This window comes from Megascapheus bottae, chromosome 3, assembly GCF_031878675.1.
Source record: "Megascapheus bottae isolate mThoBot1 chromosome 3, mThoBot2.hap1, whole genome shotgun sequence".
In the NCBI taxonomy this organism is placed as follows: domain Eukaryota; kingdom Metazoa; phylum Chordata; class Mammalia; order Rodentia; family Geomyidae; genus Megascapheus; species Megascapheus bottae.
Genome location: NC_143511.1, coordinates 89,426,984 through 89,451,199, shown reverse-complemented (window position 1 = coordinate 89,451,199; position 24,216 = coordinate 89,426,984). Strand labels below are relative to the sequence as shown.

General features: G+C 52.0%; 2 protein-coding genes across 3 annotated transcripts in view; one reads left to right on the top strand and one right to left on the bottom strand.

Annotated features, from left to right (window-relative positions):
• The window catches only part of Camsap1 (calmodulin regulated spectrin associated protein 1), a 52,484-nt gene that overhangs the window by 26,378 nt on the left and 1,890 nt on the right, over window positions 1-24,216 (top strand). For both annotated transcript variants that reach the window (XM_090330912.1, XM_090330913.1), the window contains 12 exons: window positions 1,557-1,698; window positions 9,044-9,183; window positions 9,273-9,369; window positions 9,708-9,885; window positions 14,096-14,187; window positions 14,621-14,705; window positions 15,256-17,674; window positions 19,453-19,589; window positions 20,009-20,217; window positions 20,332-20,434; window positions 21,775-21,890; window positions 22,555-22,673. In XM_090330912.1, coding sequence (XP_090187038.1) covers window positions 1,557-1,698; window positions 9,044-9,183; window positions 9,273-9,369; window positions 9,708-9,885; window positions 14,096-14,187; window positions 14,621-14,705; window positions 15,256-17,674; window positions 19,453-19,589; window positions 20,009-20,217; window positions 20,332-20,434; window positions 21,775-21,890; window positions 22,555-22,673 — 3,837 coding nt within the window. The remainder of the gene's footprint in view (window positions 1-1,556; window positions 1,699-9,043; window positions 9,184-9,272; window positions 9,370-9,707; window positions 9,886-14,095; window positions 14,188-14,620; window positions 14,706-15,255; window positions 17,675-19,452; window positions 19,590-20,008; window positions 20,218-20,331; window positions 20,435-21,774; window positions 21,891-22,554; window positions 22,674-24,216) is intronic.
• Window positions 10,969-11,584, bottom strand: LOC150066130 (U7 snRNA-associated Sm-like protein LSm10). Its single transcript, XM_090330914.1, has one exon. The coding sequence runs from the start codon at window positions 11,555-11,557 to the stop codon at window positions 11,186-11,188; it is 372 nt and encodes a 123-aa protein (XP_090187040.1). The 5' UTR covers window positions 11,558-11,584; the 3' UTR covers window positions 10,969-11,185.

Sequence of the window (24,216 nt, the reverse complement as noted above, 5' to 3'; positions counted from 1 at the left end):
AGCTGTTAACATCTTGAGCCCTGAATATGATTGGGATAGAGGCTCCAAACAAACTTGGCTATCTTACAGGAATTATGCTTTCAGATGACTTTCATGAAAATAGAAAAATGTGCCCAACCCCAGTGCCCTTTTATGAAAGCACCTGTGGCTGTCCTCCTGTGGTATTCAGTACACAGGCCATGGAGACAGAGTGGGGTAAAGATGGACAGGGTGTACCTGAATACTTTATAGGTAGAGGTTTGGAAACGTGGAGGAGTGAGGCAGTCATGTGAGACCTTCGGGGCCTGCAGCTCAGTGCCAGCCTGATTTTACCCCACACCATCCATCTTTACTCAAGAAACCATTTGCTCTGCGCATGCCTGCTTGCTCCTATCTCTGCCCTCTCTGTGGACGCCTGGCCTGGCGCATGCCATGGTGCACTGCATGCTGGAACCTGTGGACTTTGCACGTGTGGTAGTGTGAAGCGGGTTCTCTGCGGTAGTACGTGCCGTAGACTCTGAGAAACAAGTTGAAGTGTGTGTTAGAACTTTTTTTTTTTCATTAAATATGCCTTATCACTAAATTTGAAAGAATTGCTGGGCCGTGGGTAGTTCAGTGGTGGATTACTTAGTTATTGCTAGCCATGTGTCAGACTCCGGGTTTGATTCCAAGCATTGCAAAACAACAACAACACCAACAAAAGATTTGTAAGAAATGTTTTCTGTTAATCATCACTAATTATTGAACACTGCATATGTACTGAGGTAGCAACTTGAAGTTCTAGATTGTTGAAATCATTCTTCAAGTTGGTCTCATCTACAGAATGCTCAGAAACTCTTGGTTATTAGAAGATTGTAAGTGGCTGGTTTTCTTCCCCCTTGGAGGAGGACATGCCGTACTTGAAAGCAGGATTGGGTGCCCATTCAGAAACCATGAGTGGGATGCCTTGAGCCCTCTTGGGCTGCAGGAGCAGAGCTGAAGGGCTGGTGGAGCTCAGTGTCCAGACACATGGCTTCCTCCAGTTGCAGAACTCTGGGGTGTACGCACCCCTTGGTGGTTTTCCTTTCTAGATGCTATTTGCCATTCTTAGAGCCGTTCATGGTTATAGCAGGAAAAATGTTGCCTAACCTAGATTCTGAAATTTCCCAAACTACATACTCATGTTATTCTGTCGTTTTCTTATGGCCAAGGTGAACCCTCATGGTACTCGGCCTGGCATTCCAAGCATTGGGTTTTCACCGCTTAACTTGTTTCTCATTAGTTTTTAGTGTGTTGGCTTTTGGTAGTGTAGACGTGCCTCTGCCTCTTCCTGTGTGTGCCCACCGCCAGTGCCAGGGTGGCGTTAGACTGACTCTGGTGGTGCTAGCAGTGAATTGCAGCTGTGCAGTCCCACGGGCGTGGCTGTCTTGTGTGTCCTTGGTGGCCGATGTCTCTAGGCATTCGGAACTCTTCCAGGTGATCGTAACTGTGTGTGTCTCGAGGCTCTGTGTGAATTCTTGCTCCAGCAGTGTGCTGTAATGTATGTGGGGGTAAAGCGACCTCACACGCAGAGACTATTTTCCTTTTATCAACTGCAGGTCCGCTATCGGCGAGAGCACCCTTCTGCTAGGCAGACACCCTATTTCCCGTGGCTGGAGGACTTGATGAGAGACGGCAGTGACGGCGCTGCTCTCTTAGCAGTGGTTCACTATTACTGCCCCGACCAGGTGAAACTGGATGGTGAGTGGAGAACACACCCTCAGCAGCCCTGGACGCCTTTGTTTAATGTCCAGATACCACAGCCACAGGAAGCCATCCTGAGTGCTGTCTGTTGGAGCGCTAGCATAGATGGAGCTGTTGAGGGACGAATGTATGGAACTCATATTTTATCTCATGCAGACATTGCCCGTGAAAGTATCTGGGTGATGTGGCAAAGTATTTGTGACTTCACCTGTATCTCCTCATGAGTGGCCTGACTGCCTCCTCGTGACTTCACACACCTAGACTGTGAAAGTCAGTGCTGAGTTCACTCTGTTTGCAGAGCTTTTCTTTTTCTTTTTCTTTTTTTTTTTTTTTTTTTTTTTTTGCCAGTCCTGGGCTTGAGCTCAGGGCCTGAGCACTGTCCTTGGATTTTCTCAAGGCTAGAGCTCTACCACTTGAGCTTCAGCACTACTTTTGGCTTTTTCCTATGTATGTGGTACCAAGGAATCAAACCCAGGTCTTTGTGCATGCTAGGCAAGCACTCTACCCCTAGGCTTTTCTGAACTCCTGCTATGGGATTGCCTAGTGCCACTCTGTACCAGCCACCCTGTCTTCAGGTGCCCCTGGGTGGAATGAAGGGCCACACAAGGGAGGCTCCCAGAGCGCTGGGGAATGCAATCATGTGGTTCTGTCTAGAGTGGACAATTAGAAGGTCAGCGGTGTGTCCATGGCTAGTGTTCACACCGGAGCATCGTCTCATACTTCTACCCTGGTGGCTGGGGCCAGAGTTCCTGCTCCAAGAACAGGAATGCCAGGTATTATAGATGGTTCAAACAAAATAGTCAGCTGGTTACAGAGCTGCTCCTGAAAGGGGGAGTCAGGCTCTGGAAAGGCTACCCATAGTGCGCCTACGGGTGCCTGGGCCTGTGGGCTTGAGTCTTTAAGCTCATCTGGCCTTGGGGTTGTGACCATCAAAGGCTGTCCCTGGGGCCTTTGGGAAAGGGTTACCAAAGCTCTCCTTCCACCCAGGACAGCTCCTGGAGTCAGGAGGTAGTGAGCAGAAGGGAGGCTGAGAGGTGCCTCCCGCCCCCACATGGCATAGGGATGCCAGGAGAGAAGGGTAGTGGGGGCAGAGTTGACTGCCAGAACTCTTGCCCAGCATGCACAAAGCCCTTGGGGTTACTCTCCAGCCCTTCTGAGAGGGGAGGTCTAGGACTCGTGACAGGGTGGCCCTGTAGGGATTTTCTCACTGTTGCTGGGAGGAACACTAGCAACCATGCTTACTAAGGCAGCAGCCCTCCACTGAGTGGCAAGTGCCATGATGGCTGGCCTCACACCAAGACCTAGGTGGCCGAGATCCAGTGTGTGCCCTGAATGGAAATCATGGAGGAAAAGGGAGGCTGTGAGGACGAAGGCTTCTTCGCCTCAGTTCACAGCCACGTCCTTGGCTTCCCCTCCTTTCGCTATGCACTGTGGGCGAGCTTTCAGACCTACCATGCAGCTCCCCAGCCCAGTGCCTCTACAGGGCTGCCGGCCTCGCAGCCCGTCCACGAGGGACCAAGTCCATAGACCTACAGAACTGCCAGGAGAAGCTGACAGCTGCACGTAGCTTCCTGGAAACAGACTGAGGAGCAGTGTGTAGGAAGTCTGTAAAAGACCTGAGCACAAAATGAAGACTTTGACCAGTATGCCAGCTGCTGTGGAATGTGCCTTCTTTAAAAAACAGAAGCAGGGCGCGGTGGCTTACGCCTGTCATCCTACAGGAGGCTGAGATCTGAGGACCAAGGTCAAAGCCAGCCTGGGCACTAAAGGACCCGAGACGCTTATCTCTAATTAACCTCTAGAAAACGAGAAGTGGGGCTTGGCTTAAGAGTAGAGTGGTAGCCTTGAGCTGAAGAGCTCAGGGACAGCGCCCAGGCCCAAGAATAGGGTGGTAGCCTTGAGCTGAAGAGCTCAGGAACAGCGCCTAGGCTGAGTTCAAGCCCCATGACCCACAAAAATAAATAAATAAATAAATAAATAAGCATATACCGAGGTGGTGGCTCACACCTGTAACCTAGCTGTTCAGGAGTTAAAATCAAGAGGATTGTGGTTTGAAGCCAGTGTGGGGAAGGAAAGTCCATGAGACTTTATCTTCAGTTAAGATGAAGATTTTTTTAAAAATGCTAAAAATTGGAGCTATGGCTCAAGTGATAGAGAACTAGCTCTCATCGGGACTAGCACCCATGTTTTGAGTTCAAACCTCAGGACTGGCACAAAAAGGAAAAAGAAATACATGTGCAGATTAGAAGTTGGTGACTTAGGTGTGACCTCTGTCCACACTCCCCTAGATGGAGAGTGAGGCTGGGACCAGCGATGCTGTCTATAACTGTGTCCTGGGCTGGTGAGCACGGGGGTGGAGCTGCTCCTCAGGCACTGCACAGCAGTTGGCAGTTGCTTTGGTCTGTACTGTTCCTGACATGTCCCAGCCATCGGAAGCACAGCTGCACAAACTTACCAGAGCTTGCGTGAAGGGGATGGAGAGGGGCGTGTTGCCTCAAATCTACATGTTGGAATTAATGAATTACGACGTTTATTGCAATACATTAGAATAGCGTTGTAGAATTATTCTCAAAGCTTCAGGAATAGCTGGGCGTGGTGGTGCGTGAGCCACTTGAGAGAGGCAGGAAAATCTTGAATTTAAAGCCAGCAGGGGCAAAGTTAGAAAGACTATCTAAAAACAAACAAAAAAGGCTGGGGGTATAGCCCAAGTGTTAGAGTTTATCTAGCATGCATGAGCCCCCAGATTCAATCCCTAATGCTGCCCCCATCACAAAAATTTAAAAGAGGAAAAAATGATAGTGTTTGTAGTGAAAATCACTTGAAAAGAAAGCAGCTGTGTTGCAAGTTCCATGTTGGATCAAACTTAGATGTATCTGAACTCTGAACAAGAACGGATGGAGAAGTAAAATGGAAGGGACAGATGGTCCACTGCTGGAATCCTGGAGCTGTAAAGTCAAGTCCTGGCAAGCTGGTGCCTGGGGGCATCTTTGGAAGTTGGTCTGAGGAATAGGGAGAGTCTAGGTGCCCTTGGTTCCTAGCCAGCAAGAGATTGGGGTGGGGGCACTCAGTTTGGTGGCTGTGGCCTCAGACCCCAGACACAGAAGCAGTAGGGAGGAGTGACACTGCTTCACCCGTGTAGCCAGCCTTCCTCCCTGGTCTTTCTGGAGGCCAGCCTGCCCTGCCTGCAGGTCAGGGAAGGATTTTCATCTGTGGAGTTGCCTCACAGGCCTCCCAGCCACTTCTGGCAGAACCCACTTCCTGATGCTTCTCTCCTAATTTCTAGTGTGCAGGGCCTCACAGTTCCCACCATCTGAGGACTGCCCTGGCCAGCCTACCACCCCAGCCACACAGACAGTGTCAGAGAAAACGCAGTAAGGAAAGGGTGGGTGCCCAGGAAGCTGATTAGAAAGAATGCCTAGAGAACAACCACACTGCTGAGCCTAGAATCCTTTCCTACACATGTCCAGAGAAGGATATGTTTGATTGTCAAAATGTAAGAATTCATTCACTAAGAAGCTAGATGATGGGGTTGAAGAAATCACCTAGAAAACCAGAGCCAAAAAGCAAAGACATGGGAAATTGCAGAAAATACAGAGGCCAGTTATAGGAAAACAGAACAGAGAAAGCAGGAGGATGTATTCAAGAAAAAGAAATACAGAGGAATGTCTTAAAGAAGCAAATGGCCCAGTCTAGACATTGCCACCAGCCCCTGTGGCCAGCATGATTATTGAAGAGACAAAGCCGCTCATATAGGACAGGAATCTGTATGGCACCAAACACCTTAAACATAGTCTTGAGAGCTGGGCAGTTGACAGAGCTCCCCTCCTGTGGGAGACAGAGCTGAGAGTGCTTGATCATGTCCAGGGGATGCTGCAGGCTCTGTGTTAAGTCCTCTCAGAAGGGCATGGGTGCTCAGGAACCAAGGTCCAGGTCAGGAAGAGGCCCCTCGGAGCTCTCAGCTCAGGGTGGACAGAGGCAGCTCTCCATCCAGAAGCACAGACATTTCTGAAGGAATCCAGGCAGAGATTTTGTGTACCTCTGCTGTGGAAAGCATCACAGGTCACTGCAGTGTGGTTGTAGGGAGGCCAGGGTGGGGGGCCAGGGAGTTGGAGCACAGGGCTTGCACTGCAGTGAGCAGTGTATATAGTCAGCTCCTCCGTGCAGGTGGGGTGGGGGGTAGAATATTCCCAGTTAGGACTAGGTGGACCTCAGGAGAACAGGGGACTTCTCATTACATTTAAAAAGTGAAGTGGCATTTTTAAAACTTAGTTTTCTGTTTTGTTTTGTTGGGGGTCATGGAGCTTGAATCTGGGCTTGGGCACTGTCCCTGAGCTCTTCAGCCACAGCACCACTTCCAGAAAGTTTTAAAAATCCTTATTATAAAGATTATATACAAAGGGATTGCAGTTCCAAATTCAGGTAAAGAGAACATTTTATGTTTGACAATGTTGTTCCTTCACTCAATCTCTCCCAAAAATTTTAGATTAAGGAAAATTTTAAAAAATTGCACGTTTTAAAGAGAATGTGTAAAACTAAAAACACCTTCTTTTAAAGGATAAATAGGCAATCCTCTGCAAAGATTGATCCTAAAAAGGGAAAAGTTGGAGAATATAACAACTAAGATATATGCACTAGGGCTGAGAGTTTGGCCTAGTGGTAGAGTGCTTGCCTAGCATGCGTGAAGACCCGGGTTCGATTCCTCAGTACCACATACATAGAAAAAAGCTGGAAGTGGTGCTGAGGCTCAAGTGGTAGAGCTCTAGTCTTGAGAAAGTCCAAGGACAGTGCTCAGGCCCTGAGCTCAAGCGCAGGACTGGCAAAAAAAAAAAAAGGATATATGCACTAATCTAGTAGATAATTCAAGGGCGATTACTGGGATTATAGCATGCTATGAACATTGAATGGTTAGGTGACATTGCACTTGTCTGTTGGGCCAGAGCCTGTGGGAGGCCTGACCACAAAGGGAAAGGACTCAGGAGTCAGGAACTGTTGCATGCGGGCTGCCAGGTTGCCAGGCTGTTCTGCCTTGGTTGGAAGGGACTGACAACTTCTATTACGTAGACTCCCCCGGAGAATAAGGAAAGGTGGAATGTGCCCTTGCTCTTTGTGAGAGAGGGCCATTTCCCAGCACTCTAAATGGATTGTGTAGGGCAATGACAGGCTGGCTTGCTAAAACTACCACAAAAGTGGTTGTCTCAGTGTGCCTTGGTGACCTGGGTTGGTGGGACAGTGGTGTGTGGATCCTAGGCTATTGCAGGTGTGCCTCTGAGAGACCAGGAATAGTGCCACCATCTGGACAGAGTAGTTGGTCTAGGTCAGACCGAGGAGCCCGCCCAACCTCAGGGCTGCTGGCTCCATGCTTCCTGTGCAGGGTCATCAGCTCAGTAGAAGTGGTCACTGCAAGGCAGGGAGATTGGAGAGAGCCTGGGAATGAAGGCAGCAAAGGAAATATTGAAAATGTGCTAAAAGCTTTCAGAGCAGCTATAGTGACTCATCCTTGTAATCCCAGCTACTGGGGAAGCAGAGACTGGGGAAGATGGCAGTTTGAGGCCAGGCTGAGAAAAGAGTTATCAGGACTGCCTCAACAGTTACGCCTGACCCGGTGTGTGCACTGGTGATCGTGGCTATGCTGGAGAAATACGTGGAGGGTTCTGGTCTGAGGCCAGCCTGGTCTGAAAAAGAACCAAAGTGCGGCCCAGGTGGCAAAGCACCTGCCCGGCCAGCACAGGGCCCTGGGCTCAACCTCAGCACAGCTGTTAGGAAACTTTCTGCCAGTGCTTGGGAGGGAGAGGTCTTTTAAACATCTATTGTTCTGTACTTTTATTGCCAGTTTGGTAAATACTTTCGCTTTCACAGAGAGTCAACACAAAACTCCTGTAGTAGAACCAACGAGCTGAGTGGAACATTTTACTCTGATGGAGGTTTGTGCCCCCTTGAGTCTTAGCCAGACTCCCCCTGCAGAGGAGGGCCCAGGTGTCACCTGGAGCCACACTCCAGTCCCTTAGACTTCCTACCCACCCCAGCTCTGGCCTCATCTCGCCTTCAGGAGAAAGCCCAGCAGCGCCCAGCCCCTGCCCCGATGTGCCCCTTGTCCCAGTGGTGTCCTTAGCATCTACTCTCATGGGTTCTGTGCGTCCCAGTTACTGCTCAGTCCTGGTCTCTGTGGTGTTGAGGCAGTGGCATTAAATCAGTCTGATGTTGCAAGAGGTCTGGTGTGGTGCCCGTTTTGCACTGGGTGGCAGTGCCCTGTGGGTGGGCATGGGGTTGTTCTGTCCTCTGGAGGACATTGGTGTGCTTCTTTGTGGGAAGAGGCTTTAGACTGAATTCTCTCTCCCCTCCCCCAGCAGGACAGTCACCCAGCCTCCTTCCATCCTGTTTCTCCAGTTGTTTATCTTAAAGCCCTCTGCCTCCACTCCACACTTCCGGTTTTCTTCCTGGGTTGAGCTGTGCTGTCGCAACCTCCGAGCTCTGTTGTCGTCGGTTGCGTCGCTCATGTTCTTCCACATGATGGTGGCCGAGTTACTATGGCTGACTAGGAGCTTGGACGATCCGCTCTACCTTTGACGCTTGGTGTGGGGAGAACCACTGCACACAGCCAGGAGAGGTGCCACCAGGCTACTGGTGACAGAGCAGCATGTAGCCTCCGCATCCCCACATGAGGCAGTCACCCCGGCCTCCCCCTGAGGACCTAGACCCAGAAAGCACAAAAATTCAGCACTTGCCTTTGGTGGTGCTAGGGATGGAAGCCAGGGCCTTGTCCCGCTGCGCAGCCCTTGGCCTCTGCAGAGCCCGACTCTCCCTGTTCAGAGGGGGAGAAGCAAGCACAAGTCCTCTGAGCAGTTTTGCCTCACTGGTGTGAGCCATTCCAGCCACAAGCAAGGATGCTGGGTAGGGCGGGCTCGGGACTGTCACGTGTGCTCTGAAGGCCTGAAGTGCCCTGCCCCAGAGGATGGCAGGACCCTGGCCTCCTGCAGTGGAGACGCGATGAATCCTGCCCCCGGTGGTTGTGCACCTTTCCCTGCTCCAGCCTCTACTCTTACAGAAGTGACTTCCTGAATAGAGAATTTTCTTTTGCCGAAGGCCATGGCAGCTCAGCTCTTAAATCTCAAGTAATGTCTGTTAGCGATGTTTAGTGTTGAAGTTCTCAACTTAGAGAATGAATGTCTTCCTTCTGTACGTAGTGTCCCTTGTAAGGCTTACTGTATTTTTTTAATCTGACATTATAATTCTTCGGTGCAGTCACTCCATATAAAATGGTTCAGTGTAGAATGCTGTATGTGCACACAGCCTTACAAAGCGGAGTGTGCAAGTGCACTGAGTTGTACCTGTCTGCACTCACTAGATATCTGCCTGAAGGAGGTGCCCTCCATGGCTGACAGCCTGTATAACATCCGGCTTCTGCGCGAGTTCTCCAACGAGCACCTGAACAAGTGCTTCTATCTCACCCTGGAGGACATGCTGTACGCGCCCCCTGTGCTGAAGGTAGGGCACACTGCCAGCCCCGGAGCGCAGGCGCAAAACAACAGAGGGGGGGGGGGCATTTATTATAGCCTTTTGCTTTTCTTTTGTAGCCGAATGTGATGGTTTTTATTGCCGAGCTCTTCTGGTGGTTTGAGAATGTCAAGCCAGATTTCGTCCAGCCCAGGGATGTCCAGGAGCTGAAGGACGGTGAGTGACCACCTGGGGGCCTCTGCAGTAGTTTCCTGGTGGGAGCAGCTGTCCACACACACACGTGGGTACTTGGAAGAGCTGTGTGCTGGTGCCCGAGGCAGATCCCAGCGGGGCTGGCCTTTTTTGTCTGCTTTGTGGTCTGGGCTTTGTTTTAACTTGGCCTCGTATTTGTAGCATTGATAGTGCAGAATAGATTTGTTTCGCTTGAAACCAATTCTGGAGAGTTTGTAAAAGTTGAGTTGTTCTCCACCTATTGGTGCTACGGGGTTTGTTTCTTGGAGTTACAGGTAACTAGCAGTATTGGGAGTGAGTCTGAAAAACTATTGTTTCTGCAGCTAAGACAGTGTTACAGCAGAAGTGCAACCGGCCTCCCGTCCCCATCTCCAATGCGACCAAACGCAGCTTCCTGGGCAGCCCGGCCGCCATGAGCCCCGCTGACCTGCCAGCACCCAGCCAGCCTCCGGCAGAAGGTGGGCACCGGCACCTCCTCCACCCTGAAGAGCCCGAATACCTGTGAGTCCCGTTTGTTTTGCTCTTGGAAGTCATGTACTACCCCATCTCCCTTCTCTTGGCAAACTGAAGTTGGAATTAAACATGCCATTAAATAGGCAGTGTACCCCAGCTCCTTCCAGAGGCCAGACTGCTTGCCTCGTCTACTGGCACAGAATCCTTTAAAGGATGTACTGTTCCCAGGAAAGATACTTTTCCATTATCTCTGCACAGAAAATTGCTGTGTTTAAAAAATGATTTAAAGAGTATAGATACTGCATAGTACTTTAAATTTGCTTTGGAAATAGAGCCAGGTAAAGAGTGAAGTACTGTGGATTTCCTGTTCACTTAGATTATCCACAAGCAGTATCTGTTCACTGACTTCATTCAACAAGTCATTTGATTTTGTTCTGGTGGGAAATTATATAGTTTTGTTCAGTTTTTTTGTGTGTGTGTGCGTGTGTGTATGTGTGTGCATGTGTGTGCCCCAGTTCTGGGGCTTGAACTCAGGGTTTGGATGTTGTGGCTGAGCTTTTTTGCTCAAGGTTAGTGCTTTACCACTTAAATCACAATTTTGTACCAGATTTTTTTAGTGCTTAAGAGTTTCATGGATTTTATTGCCTGGGCTGGCTTCAGATCATGGTCTTTAGATCTTAGCCTCCTGAGTAGCCAGGGGTGAGCCATTGGTACATACTTCAGATCACCTTTTTGAAAAGTGATTTTCTTTTTTTTTTTTGTTTGTTTGCATCCAAGTTTGGTTTTATGAGATGAACACAATTGCAAAAGGATTTTTAAAAAATCTTTTGACACATGCCCTAATTCAGTAAATCACAGATTCCAATACAAATGATCAAAAAAGGGGGATTGTCAACTACCCCAAGGCCACAGGCAGACAGATAGGACTCTGAGTCTCAGGGTGAGCCTTGGAGGTGGACCCTATGAAAGGCAGCTGTGAAAGATGGTATCTGTTAAAGATACCAGGCTCTAGGCAGAGAGAGATGGCGGGGTACTGGCTCAGAATAAAGGTGGACCTGAGTTTGGAGCTTGTTAGGGGACAGCCTCATTTAAGTTTTTGTTTTGTTTTGTTTTTTTCCCTTGGCTGTTGGGACTTGAATCCAGGGCCTGGGCACTGTCCCTGAGCTATTTTGCTCAAGGCTCGCACTCTACTACTTCAGGCACAGCTCCACTTCAGTTTTTGAGTGGTTAACTGGAGATAAGAGTCTCAAAGGGACTTTTCTGCCCAGGCTGGCTTTAAATCACAATCCATAGATCTCAGCCTCCTGAGCAGCTAAGATTATAGGCATGAGCCAATCAGCACCCAGCCTTACTTAAATTTTTTTGAGGGAAATTCATGCCGGCCTTGGCCTTTGCCACCAAAGTTGCGCACACGATGGATGATTTGTAGCTGATGCTCAATGGTTGCGGTGATGTTCACGTCATCTGGGATGTGCACATACCGCACATTGTGGCCTGTCACAAAAAGGTCATCCAGCTCAACCTGATGTCCCCAATGATCGGTGTAGGTGACCTTGGCCAGTCGGATGTTCATCAAAGCATCAATGTTGTCGATATGTCCACGGGCCACACTCTCATCCCGCAGGTCCACAGTGGTTACTTGGCCCTGGAGGCCCTGTAACAGGATGATCAGGCTGTTCTCTGAGATAGTCCGCTCTTTCAGTGAGTGGCGCAGTGCCATTCTGCCACATGAGCCAGATGCTTGCGCGCAGAATTCCTTCCGCTTTCCGGTCTAGGGTCGCCGCCGAAGCCCGCCAACGCCTAGCCGAATGGCCTCCCGCTGCCCCCGCGAGGAGAAGCCATGGCAACCGCGGCCCCGCATGCATCTGTAGTACCGAGCGCGGGAGAGCGCAGTGAAAAGTGATTTTCATTATTAAGACTCAGTATTTAGCCGGGCACTGGTGGCACACGCCTGTAATTGTAGCTACTCAGGAGGCTGAGGTCTGAGAATCACGGTTCAGAGCCAGCCCGGGCAGTAAAGTCTCATCTCCAGTTAACCACCAGAAAACTGGAAGTAGCACTGTGGCTTAAAGTGGTAGAGCGCTAGCCTTGAGCTAAAGAGCTCAGGGTCAGGGCCCAGGCCCAGAGTTCAAGCCCCATGACTGACGCCAGTTATTTTACACACACACACACACACACGCACGCACACACACACACACATGCTGTGGGTAGAACCCAGCTGGGCAGGTGCCGTACCACCCAGCCATGCTCCCCGCCTGAGGGGTGTTTTTAAGTAGTGGAAATGGGGTTAGAATGGAAGGTGAGAACTGTGCTCTAACGCCACTTCATGTAAGTAGTGCCCGCAGCTGAATGACTCCGTGAGACCCCAGGCTGAGGAGCCTTAGCTGTCTCGGGTTGGCCAGGGGGAAAAGACGAGGCAGAGGCCCAAGATACTGCAGAAGCAGTGCTGTGGAGGGGTTGGTGCCTTCTGTGTGGGCAAGAACCAGGGGCACGTCCCTGGAGCACCGTGGACAGTGGCTCAGCCCTGGGCTAAGGGGGCTGTTGGGCAGTGCTAGCGTTTGAGGGCAGAGCTGCGGGGCAACTCCACAGTGTGGGCAGCTCCATGCTCATGCTGGCACTTGCATTGTGGGTGTGGGAGCAGAGGGTGGCTTCCGGCAGAATCGGTGTGACCTCTGTGGTTCACCGGGCTGACCTCTCTGTATCTGGTTTTAGTGAATGTGTGGCGTATGCCCTATTGATACCTCGCCATAGTTTGTAACTTCTGCTTTTAGACCGAGCCTGTGGGGCGTCCCCCACTCTTCCCTGCCCCTGGGGCCCCGGGTGCCCTGCCTCTTCCCTTCTCTGCTTTCTTGGTCTCTGGGTGACCTTGCCTTTGCCTCCTCAGAGGCCAGGGTGGTGGCGATGGCTCCGGATGCCCAGTATCTGTGAGCCCTTCCATTCTGTCCTCACCTTCCTTGTTCCTTGTCCCAGCCACAGTGGCTAGTGGGCTGTGCCCATGCTTCCAGTGGGGTGCCCCGGGGCCGGTGCATGGTGATGGGGGGGTGGAGGGAGATGCATGGTGGGCCAGTCGCAGGGCTGGTGAGTGCCACTTCACCACCCGGCGCACCTCCCCTCACTGCCTCACCGCCAGTGACAAGCTGTCACTCTGCAGCTGTGTGTGTCACTAGCCATTCTTCTAAAGCTCAGATCCAAGCAGTCAACTGGCTGTGGGTACTTTTTGGAGCTCTTCATGGATGTTGCTTCAGTGCCCCAGAACATGTGCATTGTGGGAGTGATGGCTCCTGTTCAGGCTGCTGAGTTGGCTTGGCACAGTGGGATCATCTTTATAGTCTTCTTTTTTAGTTTGTTTTGAGATACCTTCTCCCTGTTGTAACACTAGCTGGCCTTGAACTTCTGACCCTCTCCAGTGCTGGGGTTAGAGGCATGCACTACCACACTGGTTGTGGTCTTTTTCATTAATTTCCCTTGTTTTTCACTGAACTAGTCTTGAAAACTTCTAAGAACAATTGGTTTCCTACTTTCCCTTTTACTTGCTCTGAAGAAAATCTTTGCTTTAGTCTTAAATTTTCTTGTGGAAATTGGAAACCAGTTTGTATCTAACACTCATCATCAGTTGGTATTTTCCCTACTTGAAGCTTTTGTATTTTTATCTTTTTTGTTGGTGGTGGTGGTCTTGGGACCTGAACTCTGGGCCTGGGTGTTGTCCCTGAGCTCTTCAGCTCAAGGCTACACTTGAGCCACAGCGCCACTTCCAGTTTTCTGGTGGGTAATTGGAAATTAGACTTTCATGGACTTTCGTGCCCAGGCTGGCTTTGAACCACAATCCTCAGATCTCAGCCTCTTGAGTAGCTAAGATTACAGGTGTGAGCCACCAGCGCCTGTTTTTTTTTGTTTGTTTGTTTTGCCAGTCCTTGGGCTTGAACTCGGGGCCTGGGCACTGTCCTTGGGCTTCCTGAAGGCTAGAGCTCTACCACTTGACCCACAGTGCCACTTCTGGCTTTTTCTATGTATGTGGTACTGAGGAATCGAACCTGGGTTTTTGTGCATGTTAGCTGCATGCTAGGCAAGCACTCTACCACTAGGCCACACTCCTGGCCCTTCCCGGCCCTTTTTTAAAAATTTGTAAATTTTCTTTTGCCTGTGAGTTATTTGCAGCTCAGGAGGAGCTCCTGACAATCTCCATTGTTTCATGTGCCTTTGCTCTGGAACTTGACGATGGTAAAAACAGGCTTTTCTTTCCAATTCTCTCTCCATTCAGTGGGAAAGGAACTTCTGCCTTCAGCCCATCCCACCCTTTACTGCCATTGAGGCAGAAACAGCAAAAGGCGGCACAGGCAGAGGACACCCCGGGTGAGTGTCACGCCCCTCTCCTTCCCCTTTGGTTATGTCCTTCTTCCCAGGGTTTACTAAAATATTACCACCCCCCAGGTTGAATTTTTATTCTGATAGTATTTTTAGTTAACAATAGCAGAATCTATTTTAATCTACATTGCTGTAACTTAGAATGTGAGAGTGTCCTGTGCAGCACTCACAGAGATGCTAGGTTGTGCCTGAGAACTTACACAGTGAAATGCCGATGTGAAGTTCTGTACTAGTATTGCAAATGCTTGCTTTTATACCATACATTACTTTCCACTTGAACTACTCAAAGTTGTGTTGTTTTGCTGCCCTGCAACTTCATGGACTGAGTCAGAAGTTATTTGCTGGGGAAATGGTTCTTTGGGATAGAATTTGAGGTTCATGCTTGGTGACGGAGCACCAGATGTTCTTATTTCTTTTGCAGATCAGCGACATCGCTCCAACTCTCTAACCCGGGTCGATGGTCAGCCCCGAGGCACAGCGATGGCATGGCCAGACAAGAGGAGCAGGTGGGTACCCCTTCTCCGCCCCACAGGCGCTGTGTCATTGTCCTGCCAGAACATGAGGCCCTTTCCATCTCGGTTCTCTCATGGGGACACTGAGTTTTCCCAGAGACCACCTGACTTACGTGCAACAATGCTGCATTTCATATAGTGAACAATGCCTCTTGTGTCCTTAAGTCACTTTTTATTTATTTATGTATTTTTGGCCAGTCTTGGGGCTTGAACTCAGGATCCGAGTGCTGTCCTTGGACTTTCTGAAGGCTAAAGCTCTACCACTTGAGCCACAGCACCACTTCTGGCTTTTTCTATGTGTGATACTGAGGAATCGAACCCGTGTCTTCATGCATGCTTGGGAAGCATTCCACCACTAGACTGCACTCCTGGCCCTCAAGTCACTTTTAAGGGTGTGTGTAAAGCTGTCTTGGGACCTGAAGCATCACGTGTTAAGCACTTGAGTTTTGTCTTCCTAACTGGAGTTCCCTCCCCTCCCCAGGCCCCATGGAGGCTGGTTCATGCATACATAGCATATCCCATGGTGTTTCTCTCCCCACTTCAGGCCTGTGTCCCAGCCAACACCCTTCACTCTCCACCATGCCACAAGCTGTGATGTGGACCCCAGCTCTGGTGACAGTATCAGCTTGGCCCGTTCCATCAGCAAAGATAGTCTGGCATCCAACATCATCCACCTGACCCCGCACAACCAGCCTGACCCTGCTGCCACCAAGACTGACGGGAGAAGCCTCCTCAGCAACGTCAACATCGACGACGACGACGAGGAGCTTGTGGCCATCATCAGGACGGACGTGTCTCCCCATGGTGGTGACCCAGAGGCCCCACGGGCCTCACCTCGGGCACCAGGCCTGGTGGCCAGTGCCAGGTCTCCCCAGAGGCAGGCAGACACCCTGGAGAGTAAGCCCGACAGTTTCTTCTTAGAGCCTCTGATGCCGGCAGTGCTTAGGCCAGCAAAAGAGAAGCAGGTGACCACTAAGGAGGACGAGCTTGGAGAAGGGAGGCCTCGTGGTGTCACGTTGAAGAGGCCTGTTGAGGGCTCCCAGCCTCTGGTGCGAAAGAGAGCTGTCATCGGTCACGGCGGTCGTGACCTGAACAGGACTTTCACTCCGATTCCTTGTTCAGAATTGACTGCGAGTGTCGACCCCGCTGAGGAGAGTTCGCGGTTATCAGAAGCCACAGGAGAAGCGCGTGGGGGGCCTGTGGCTGCTGGTGGATTTGACCCGCTCCCTCAGAGACAGGCCGATGGCTTCTTCCTTCACGTAGGCAGGACTGACGAGGACCCAGAGGGGAGGTTATACGTGAGTTCCCAGAGCCCCAGCCCCCATGACTCGGAGCCGTGGACGATCTTGAGGCAGGATTCGGACTCAGACGCGGTGGATGTGGACGACGCGGAGCAGGAGTTCCTTGGTGAGGACCGTGCTGTGCTGCTCCCTAGATACACTGGTGAGGAGGAGTCGGCCAAGCTCCAAGAGGATATGAAGGTCAAGGAACACGAAGACAAGGACGACGCCAGCGGCCGCTCGAGCCCATGCCTGAGCACGACCTCTCAGCTCAGCAGCGTGTCTGTGGCCAGCGGCAGCGTGAAGATGACGAGCTTCGCAGAGCGCAAGCTCCAGCGCCTCAACAGCAACGAGACCAAGTCCAGCACCAGCAGCTCCCAGAAGACCACACCGGACGCGTCCGAGAGCTGCCCCGCCCCTCTGACGACCTGGAGGCAGAAGCGGGAACAGAGCCCCAGTCGGCACACCAAGGACCCTGCCAGTCTGCTGGCATCCGAGCTGGTGCAGCTGCACATGCAGCTGGAGGAGAAGCGCAGAGCCATTGAAACCCAGAAGAAGAAGATGGAGGCACTGTCGGCACGGCAGCGCCTGAAGCTGGGCAAGGCCGCCTTCCTGCATGTGGTGAAAAAGGGCAAGGCGGATGGTACCCTGCAGCCACTGAGGCCCGAGCACTTTACAAAGGAGTACACACCGCATAATGGGGAGGACTTGGAGGACGCTGTGGCCAGTGCAGAAGGCGTCCTCAAGGAAGAGCAGCGAGATGTGGGCGAGTGTCCAGACGTGGACAGGGAAAGCTCGGCGTTTGCCCAGCTTCATAAGCCCAGAGACCCCTCGGCTCTCTCAGATGTGGAGACTCACAGGGTGCTCTCCACTGCCCTCCTGGAGGACGGAGTGGGGGAGGTAGTGGACGTGGAGGAAAGTGACCTGTCTATCGAGAAGCTGAAAGAGACCATTAGCACGCTGCAGCAGGCCATACTGAAGATCTCCCAGCAGCAGCAGCAGCTTCTCATGAAGGCCCCAGCAGTGCCCACACCAGGCTCCAAAAACAACCCCCAGGACCAAAAAGTAAAGGCCCCTGTCCACTTTGTCGAGCCCCTCTCACCCACCGGGGCGACTGGCCACCGAAAACCTCCCCGGCTTGGCCAGGGCCGGAACTCGAGGTCAGGGAGGCCAGCCGAGCTGAAGGTTCCGAAAGACAGGCCACCAGGTCCCTTCCGGAGCAAAACCCCGACGCCCAGCGTGGAGACACTCCCACACCTCCGCTCTACTCCCCCAAGCAACCACCCACGGACCCCGTCTGACCCAGGTGTGGACAGTGTTGCGGACTCTGGGGGCAACCCCTCTGAGAAACATCTCTTTGACAGTTACAGGCTCCATGATGAAAGCAACCAGCGGGCGTCGTTTGTGCCCTCTTCCAGGGATGCTAATGTTCTCTTGGAGCAGGGGAGCTGCCAGGAGGGCTTGGACACGAGCGTGAAAGAGGCGGGGCTGAGTGCCTTGTCTATCTCCGACAAAGAGAATGTCCTAGTGGAAGAGCCACTGAGGAGCAAGGCCAGCCTCATTGAAGTGGACCTCTCTGACCTGAAGGCCCCCGATGAGGATGGTGAGTCCACAGGCCAGGAGAGCTCCATGGTGCTGATTGGCGACAGTGACCAAAAGCCTGTGGTTGGCTTCTTCTTTAAGGTAAGCAGGTTTGGAGTCTGTCGGTCTGGTGACCTGATTGGCTAAGAAGAGCAGAATTACCAGTGGAGGCCAGCTGAGTCAGGAAAGCTCACGAGAGCCTCTTCTTAACCCGCAGCCGAGTACACGGGGCACACTGTCATCGCAGGCAAAGAGTGGGGTGGAGCACAGTGCCGGGTCAGTTCACCACGGAACTATGAGATCCACTTCCATGGAAGGAAGCTGGGTGGGGCCCATGTGCCTGTGATCTAGAGGTGACAGGAGGTGACAAGAAGCCTGAGTATAGGTGGGTAGTAGCCCGGGCCCATGCCTGGGCAAGGGGGTAGACCTTACCTCAAAAAAACAAGGCTAGGACCGGGAGCCTGGCCTAGTGGTAGAGTATTTGCCTATGCACAAAGGCTTGGGTTCGATGCCTCAGTACCACATACACAGAAAAGGCCAAAAGTGGTGCTCCAGTGGTAAAACACCAGCCTTGAGAAAGCCCAAGGACAGGGCCCAGGTCCAGAGTTCAAGCCCCAAGACTGGGAAGAAAATAAAAACTAAAACGAAGGCTAGTACTGCTCAACGGTATTTTGCCAGTACAGTAGTTCCCCAGCCCCCCTCCACAAAGTACTTTCATTCTGGAGTAGATTCCCTTGCCAGCCAGTCTGAGGGCTGCAGAGGAGCCTCCCCTCCCCCCAAAGGCCTCACCTAGCCAGAAGCAGCCACGACATCATGGGTGGAACAGCCAGGCGTGACTGACCAGGCAGCGTTGCTCTTAGACCTGAAATGTGAATGTCCTGTAATTTCCTTGTTTTGCCTAATGTTCTTCTTTCCTGGGGATATAGCCATTTAAAAATTTCCTTTTGGGCCGGGAGTTTGGCCTAGTGGTTAAAGTGCTTGCCTAGCATGCATGAAGACCCGGGTTCGATTCCTCGATACCCCACATACATAGCAAAAAGCCAGAAGTGGTGCTGAGGCTCAAGTGGTAGAGCTCTAGCCTTGAGAAAGTCCAAGGACAGCGCTCAGGCCCTGAGCTCAAGCCCAGGACTGGCAAAAAAAAAAAAAAAAAAAATTTCCTTTCCCAAAGATGGCACAAAAACACCTGGCTGAGATGTGGCGAGGGGCAGCTGTGTGGTGACGCGTGGCTGGTGTCGAGGGTGTTTTTGCTTCTGTCGTGCGTGTTCTGTGGCGAGGAAGGGCAGTGTGTTGGCGTGCTGGGCTTCTCCGGTGGTGACGCCTCCTGAAGCCCTCGCCACAGGGTAGACTGTGTCCCACGGCACACTGGTCCCGGCTGTGGCCTGCACTGCATGCTGTGTCAGGCAAACCGCATTTGAGATGAGGTGTTTGGAAATTAGGACAACGTAGTGCCTTTTGGGTAGCATGGCTTCTTTTTGTATTGCTTTCCATTCAACAAAGATACTTGGCATTCATGATTTAAAAAGAAAAGCCAGGTGCTGGTGGCCTCCGCTGTCATCCTAGCTACTCCAGAGGCTGAAATCTGAGGACCATAGTTCAAAGCCAGTGTAGACAGGCAAGTGAGACTCTTACCTCCAGTTAACTACTCCAGCATTGGAAGTGGTGTTGTGGCTCAAAGTGCTAGGCGCTGAATAAAAACAGAACTCAGGCCCTGAGTTCAAGCCCTGTAACCACCACTACCAACAAAAGGCAATAATGCAAGGACAGCCGTGGGCCACATGTTAGGACCTTCTGAGTGTGCGTTGGTGTCTTCTGTGCTGCTTGGTAGCTCGGGATGCTGTTCTGTGTCTTCACGCTCACTATGAGACGACCTTGCTCTGCAGGATGAGCAGAAAGCGGAGGATGAACTAGCCAAGAAGCGGGCGGCCTTCCTCCTGAAACAGCAGCGCAAGGCTGAGGAGGCTCGTGTTCGCAAGCAGCAGCTGGAGGCAGAAGTGGAGCTCAAGCGTGATGAAGCCCGGTTGGTAGCCTTGCCCACTTTCTCCTCCCTAGGTGCCCAGGGGAACAGGACGGCTGCAGGAAGGATGGCTGGGGCTCGGCTGGCACGCCCCCACTGCAGCAGTCGTTCCCGGCCATCTCCTTCTGTTCCTTGGGCCTGCTGCCTCCTTTTGCCACCCACTAACCAAGAATCAAGGCTGTGAGGCTCTCCCTCAAGCCTCTCCCCCACAGGGGTTCTAGTTCTGAGCCGTCCTGTGTCCCCACTGTAACGCTGAGGACAAAGTAATGTGACTGTGGTCACACCCGCTGCCCTGGACCGGCAGGGAGACCCCAGGAGCCGTGCTTGTGCTGGGTTGTTGGGGGTGAGAGGGTGGGACTGGCAGTGTGTGTTCTGAAGGGACCCCTGGAAGGCTGGCTCTTGTGAACCCATTTTTCCCTCAGACGTAAGGCAGAAGAAGACCGAATACGGAAGGAGGAGGAGAAGGCGAGGCGGGAGCTCATCAAGCAGGAGTACTTGAGGAGGAAGCAGCAGCAGATCTTAGAGGAACAAGGACTCGGCAAGCCGAAGTCCAAGCCCAAAAAGCCAAGGCCGAAGTCGGTGCATCGAGAGGAATCTTGCAGCGACTCAGGAACCAAGTGCCCCTCCACCCGTAAGCCGTGCCTGTGCGCTCCCTTGTCTGAGGGGGCGGGAAGGGAGCACCACGGGTGCTCATGCACCCAGGGCTGGGCCTGGGGAAAGCTTTAATTATCCCTTGTCCCTGCAGCCGATAACCTGAGCCAGACTCATTCCGGCTCCAGCCTGTCCCTGGCCTCTGCGGCAACCACAGAACCCGAGAGCGTTCACTCAGGGGGGGCGCCTTCTCACCGGTAAGTGCCTGAGCAGCCTGGGGGCGCCTCTCAACAGCAGGCAAAAGCTGTCGCCCAGGCCAGGCAGCTAGTGTGGGCGTGGGCTGCCACTGGTGATGGAGAATGGAGTGTCACAGAGCAGTCATCTTGCAGCAGTTCCCGAGGTATTATCAGACCTAGGCCTATATTAATTTTTCAGGCTATCATGAAAATTTTCCTGATTTTCTTCCGGAGCCTACTCATTGGTATACAGGAAAGGTACTGATTTTCTTTTAAGAAAAACAAAAGGTGATTTTTTTTTTTTTTCCTTTTTTAAATTGTGCCAGTCCTGGGGCTTGTTTAACTCAGGGCCTGTCTGCTGTCCCTGGGCTTTTTTGCTCAAGGCTAGTGGTCTACTGCTTGAGCCACAGTTCCACCTCTGGCTCTTTGGTGGTTAATTGGAGATGAGAGTTTCATGGCCTTTACTGCTTGTGCTAGCTTTTTTCCTTCTTTTTTTGCCAGTCCTGGGCTTGAGCTCAGGGCCTGAGCACTGTCCTTGGACTTTCTCAAGGCTAGAGCTCTACCACTTGAGCCACAGCACCACTTCCAGCTTTTTTCTATGTGTGTGGTACTGAGAAATCGAACCTGGGTTTTCATGGCTGCTAGGCAAACACTCTACCACTAGGCCACACTCCTGGCCCTTGTGCTAGCTTTGCACTGAGATGCTCGGGTCTCAGTCTCTTGAGTAGCTAGGACTGCAGATGTGAGCCTCTGGTGCCTGCAGTGAACGTCTTTACTTTGGGAGGCCTTGCTGACTGCTTGCTGTGTGCTGTTGGCCTTTTGTTGTAACACAGTCTTCCCCTGCCCTGTGTTCTTACAAGATGGCACCCTGTGCCCACTGTGTTTCTTGCCTCTCATCCCCTGGCTTCTTTGTCCTCCAGATTTTGAGTCTGGGTCTGTCTTGACTGCTGCCCACCTGGGTCCCCGTGGCTGTCCACCTGATGGGCGTGCCTATGTTCAGACTGTCTGTGGGGCCAGCCTGGGCAGGAGAGGCTCCAGAGAGCATCTGAGGTGTGGCTCTTAGGTTGGGCCACAATGGCCCCTTGTCCCCTGGCCTCGTCCCTGGCTGGATGTCCAGCGGCTGTGGAGCCTGCAGCCCTGCACACCGCTCCCTGGACGAAGCTGGTGTGGTAGACATTCCCCGAAAGCACACACCCCCTCTGCCACAGTGCTCTGCACCCTGACTCTGGGCATCTTGCTGGAGCACCCACCCAAGCCACCAGCCCGAGCACTCGGCCGTCCCTGGAAGCTCCCAGTGGCGCTGAGCACCAAAAGGTGGGAGCTGTGGTGGGTGTATCTCTATGATCCCTTTGTGCCCGCAGCGTGGAGTCCTTGGAAGCCCTGCCCATCCTGAGCCGCAACCCGAGCAGGAGCACGGACCGAGACTGGGAGACGGCGTCTGCAGCTTCCTCCCTGGCCTCTGTGGCTGAGTACACAGGTGATGCGCTCGCGCGCCGCAGTGTTAACCGGGGCTGGAGGTGTTCTTCTAGACTTGGTTGAGTGGAGGACTGTGGGTGACTGCTGGGGGGCCACTGGAGAGCTGCAGGGAGCCTCTGCCCCCCTCCCACACCTATGTGGCCTTTTAGAAGTAGTTCCTGGGTTTGTCAATTTTATAGTAATGAAACTAGAAAGTGGATTGTTTCACGTTTGCAATTGGGAATGCTCTGGACTGGCTTTGAAGTGGATTGTATTACTCATTTCAGAAAGAGTGCCTATTGCTGGGTAAGGTGACTCACGCGTGTCATCCTACGTACTCCAGAGGCTGAGATCTGAGGATCAAGTTTCAAAGCCAGCCCAGGCACAAAAGGACCAGTAATCTCTAGAAAATGGGAAGTGGGGCTTGGCTCGAGGATAGGGTGGTAGCCATGAGCTGAAGAGCTCAGGGACAGCACCCAGACCCAGGTGTAGAGCAGTAGCCTAGAGCTGAAGAGCTCAGGGATAGCGCCTTGGCCCAGAGTTGAAGCTGAGTGACCCACAAAAAAACAAAAAAACCCCATGCCTGTCTGTCTGTGATTGTGCCTTTCTGGTTCTGAGAAATCCTTGGCTTCGTGTATGTTTATATTTTATAACTAGTCATGCAAACCTTGGCCTGCTTTCTTTAGGTCCTAAGCTCTTCAAGGAACCTAGTAGCAAGTCAAACAAGCCAATCATTCACAATGCTATATCCCACTGCTGCCTGGCTGGAAAAGTGAATGAACCTCACAAGAACTCAATACTGGAGGCAAGTACCAAATTTCAAAGCACTTCTTCTATGTGGAGCAGGAAATACTTATAGATTATGAATCCCGTTTGAGTGTTGTCCTTTTTGTTGTTGTTGGTTGTGGAGCCTGAACTCTGGGCCTGGGCGTTGTCCCTGAGCCCTTCAGCTCAAGGCTAGCTAACACTCTACCCTCTGAGCCACAGCACCACTTCTGGTTTTCTGGTGGTTCATTGAAGTGTTTCTTGGACTTTCATGCTTGGCTGGCTTTGAGCCATGATCCTCACATCTCAGCCTTCTAAATAGTAGGAGCCACCAGCACCCAGCACCCAGCTCAAGTGCTCTCTCTCTCTTCAGTTATCCTATTCAGTAGCTACTGAATCTTGAACATGAAGGAAGAGGGCCATAATCTAAGTTGTGGGCAGTGTTCACTGGGTGTGGGGCTGGCGGCCCGACGAAGAGTGGTGGTGAGGCACTGCCTAGGGGAACGGAGCCAGGCCTTCCTGCCTGAGGGTGCGATCCGATGTGGCAGAGGTGGCAGGGGGCCTGCTCCTCAGCCAGGTCAGAGTCGGTGTACACACTGTGCTGCTGGACGAGTCCAGGGCCTTTCGACACCCTGCGAGTGTTGCACAGCCAGGCGTGTGGAAGCGGATGACACCATGGAGGGCTTTGACACGCGACACAGTGTGGCTAGAGATGGATGGGGAGGAAAACTCAGAGCCACTCTCGGGCCCTGTAGGTAGAGGCCCTCGGCCCAGCTCCAGACTTGAGTCAGATGCAGTGCTGTTTGTCTTTGGTGTAGGTCACTTCACATCACATACTCGCCTGCTGCTAGAGTGATAATCTGGCTTTTGTTTTTCATTGTTGGAATAATATAAACAGGGGTGACAGTCACATTTGTCAAGTAGTAGGTGCATTACTTCCCACACATTGATACCGCTTCTCACGTTTCTGTCCCCGTTTCCCTCCCCCACCCCCTCCCAATCATCTTGTTAATCTGGCTTTTGTCCCGTGTGTGTGTGTGTGTGTGTGTGTGTGTGTGTGTGTGTGTGTGTGTGTGTGTGTGTGTGTGTGTGTGTGTGTCCGTCCGTCCGTGTGTTCATGCACATACATGTGCTTGCTAGTACTAGAGTCTAATTTATTTTTTTTGCCAGTCCTGGGGCTTGAACTCAGGGCCTGAGCACTGTCTTTGTGCACTTTGGGCTCAAGGATAGCTCTACCACTCTACCACTCAGTGCTCTACCACTTGAGCCATTGCACCCCTTCTGGCCTTTTCTGTGTATGTGGTACTGAGGAACTGAACCTAGGGCTTCGTGTATGCGAAGCGAGCACTCTACCGCTAGGCTAGGCTCCCGGCCCTCAGTCATCTTTTTTGATCAGGGCTTGAGCATGCCTCTAGTACAGCTTTTTTTTTTTTTTTTTTTGCACCAGTCCTAGGCTTGGATTCGGGGCTTGAGCACTCACTGTCCTTGATCTTTTTCTCAAGGTTAGAGCTCTACACTTGAGCCTCAGCCCTATTTCTGGCTTTTTTCTATGTGTGTGGTACTGAGGAATTGAACCCGGGTCT

Coding starts and splice junctions, on each gene's coding strand:
- LOC150066130 (XM_090330914.1), bottom strand. CDS start 11,557: ATGGCACTGCGCCACTCACTGAAAGAGCGGACTATCTCAGAGAACAGC.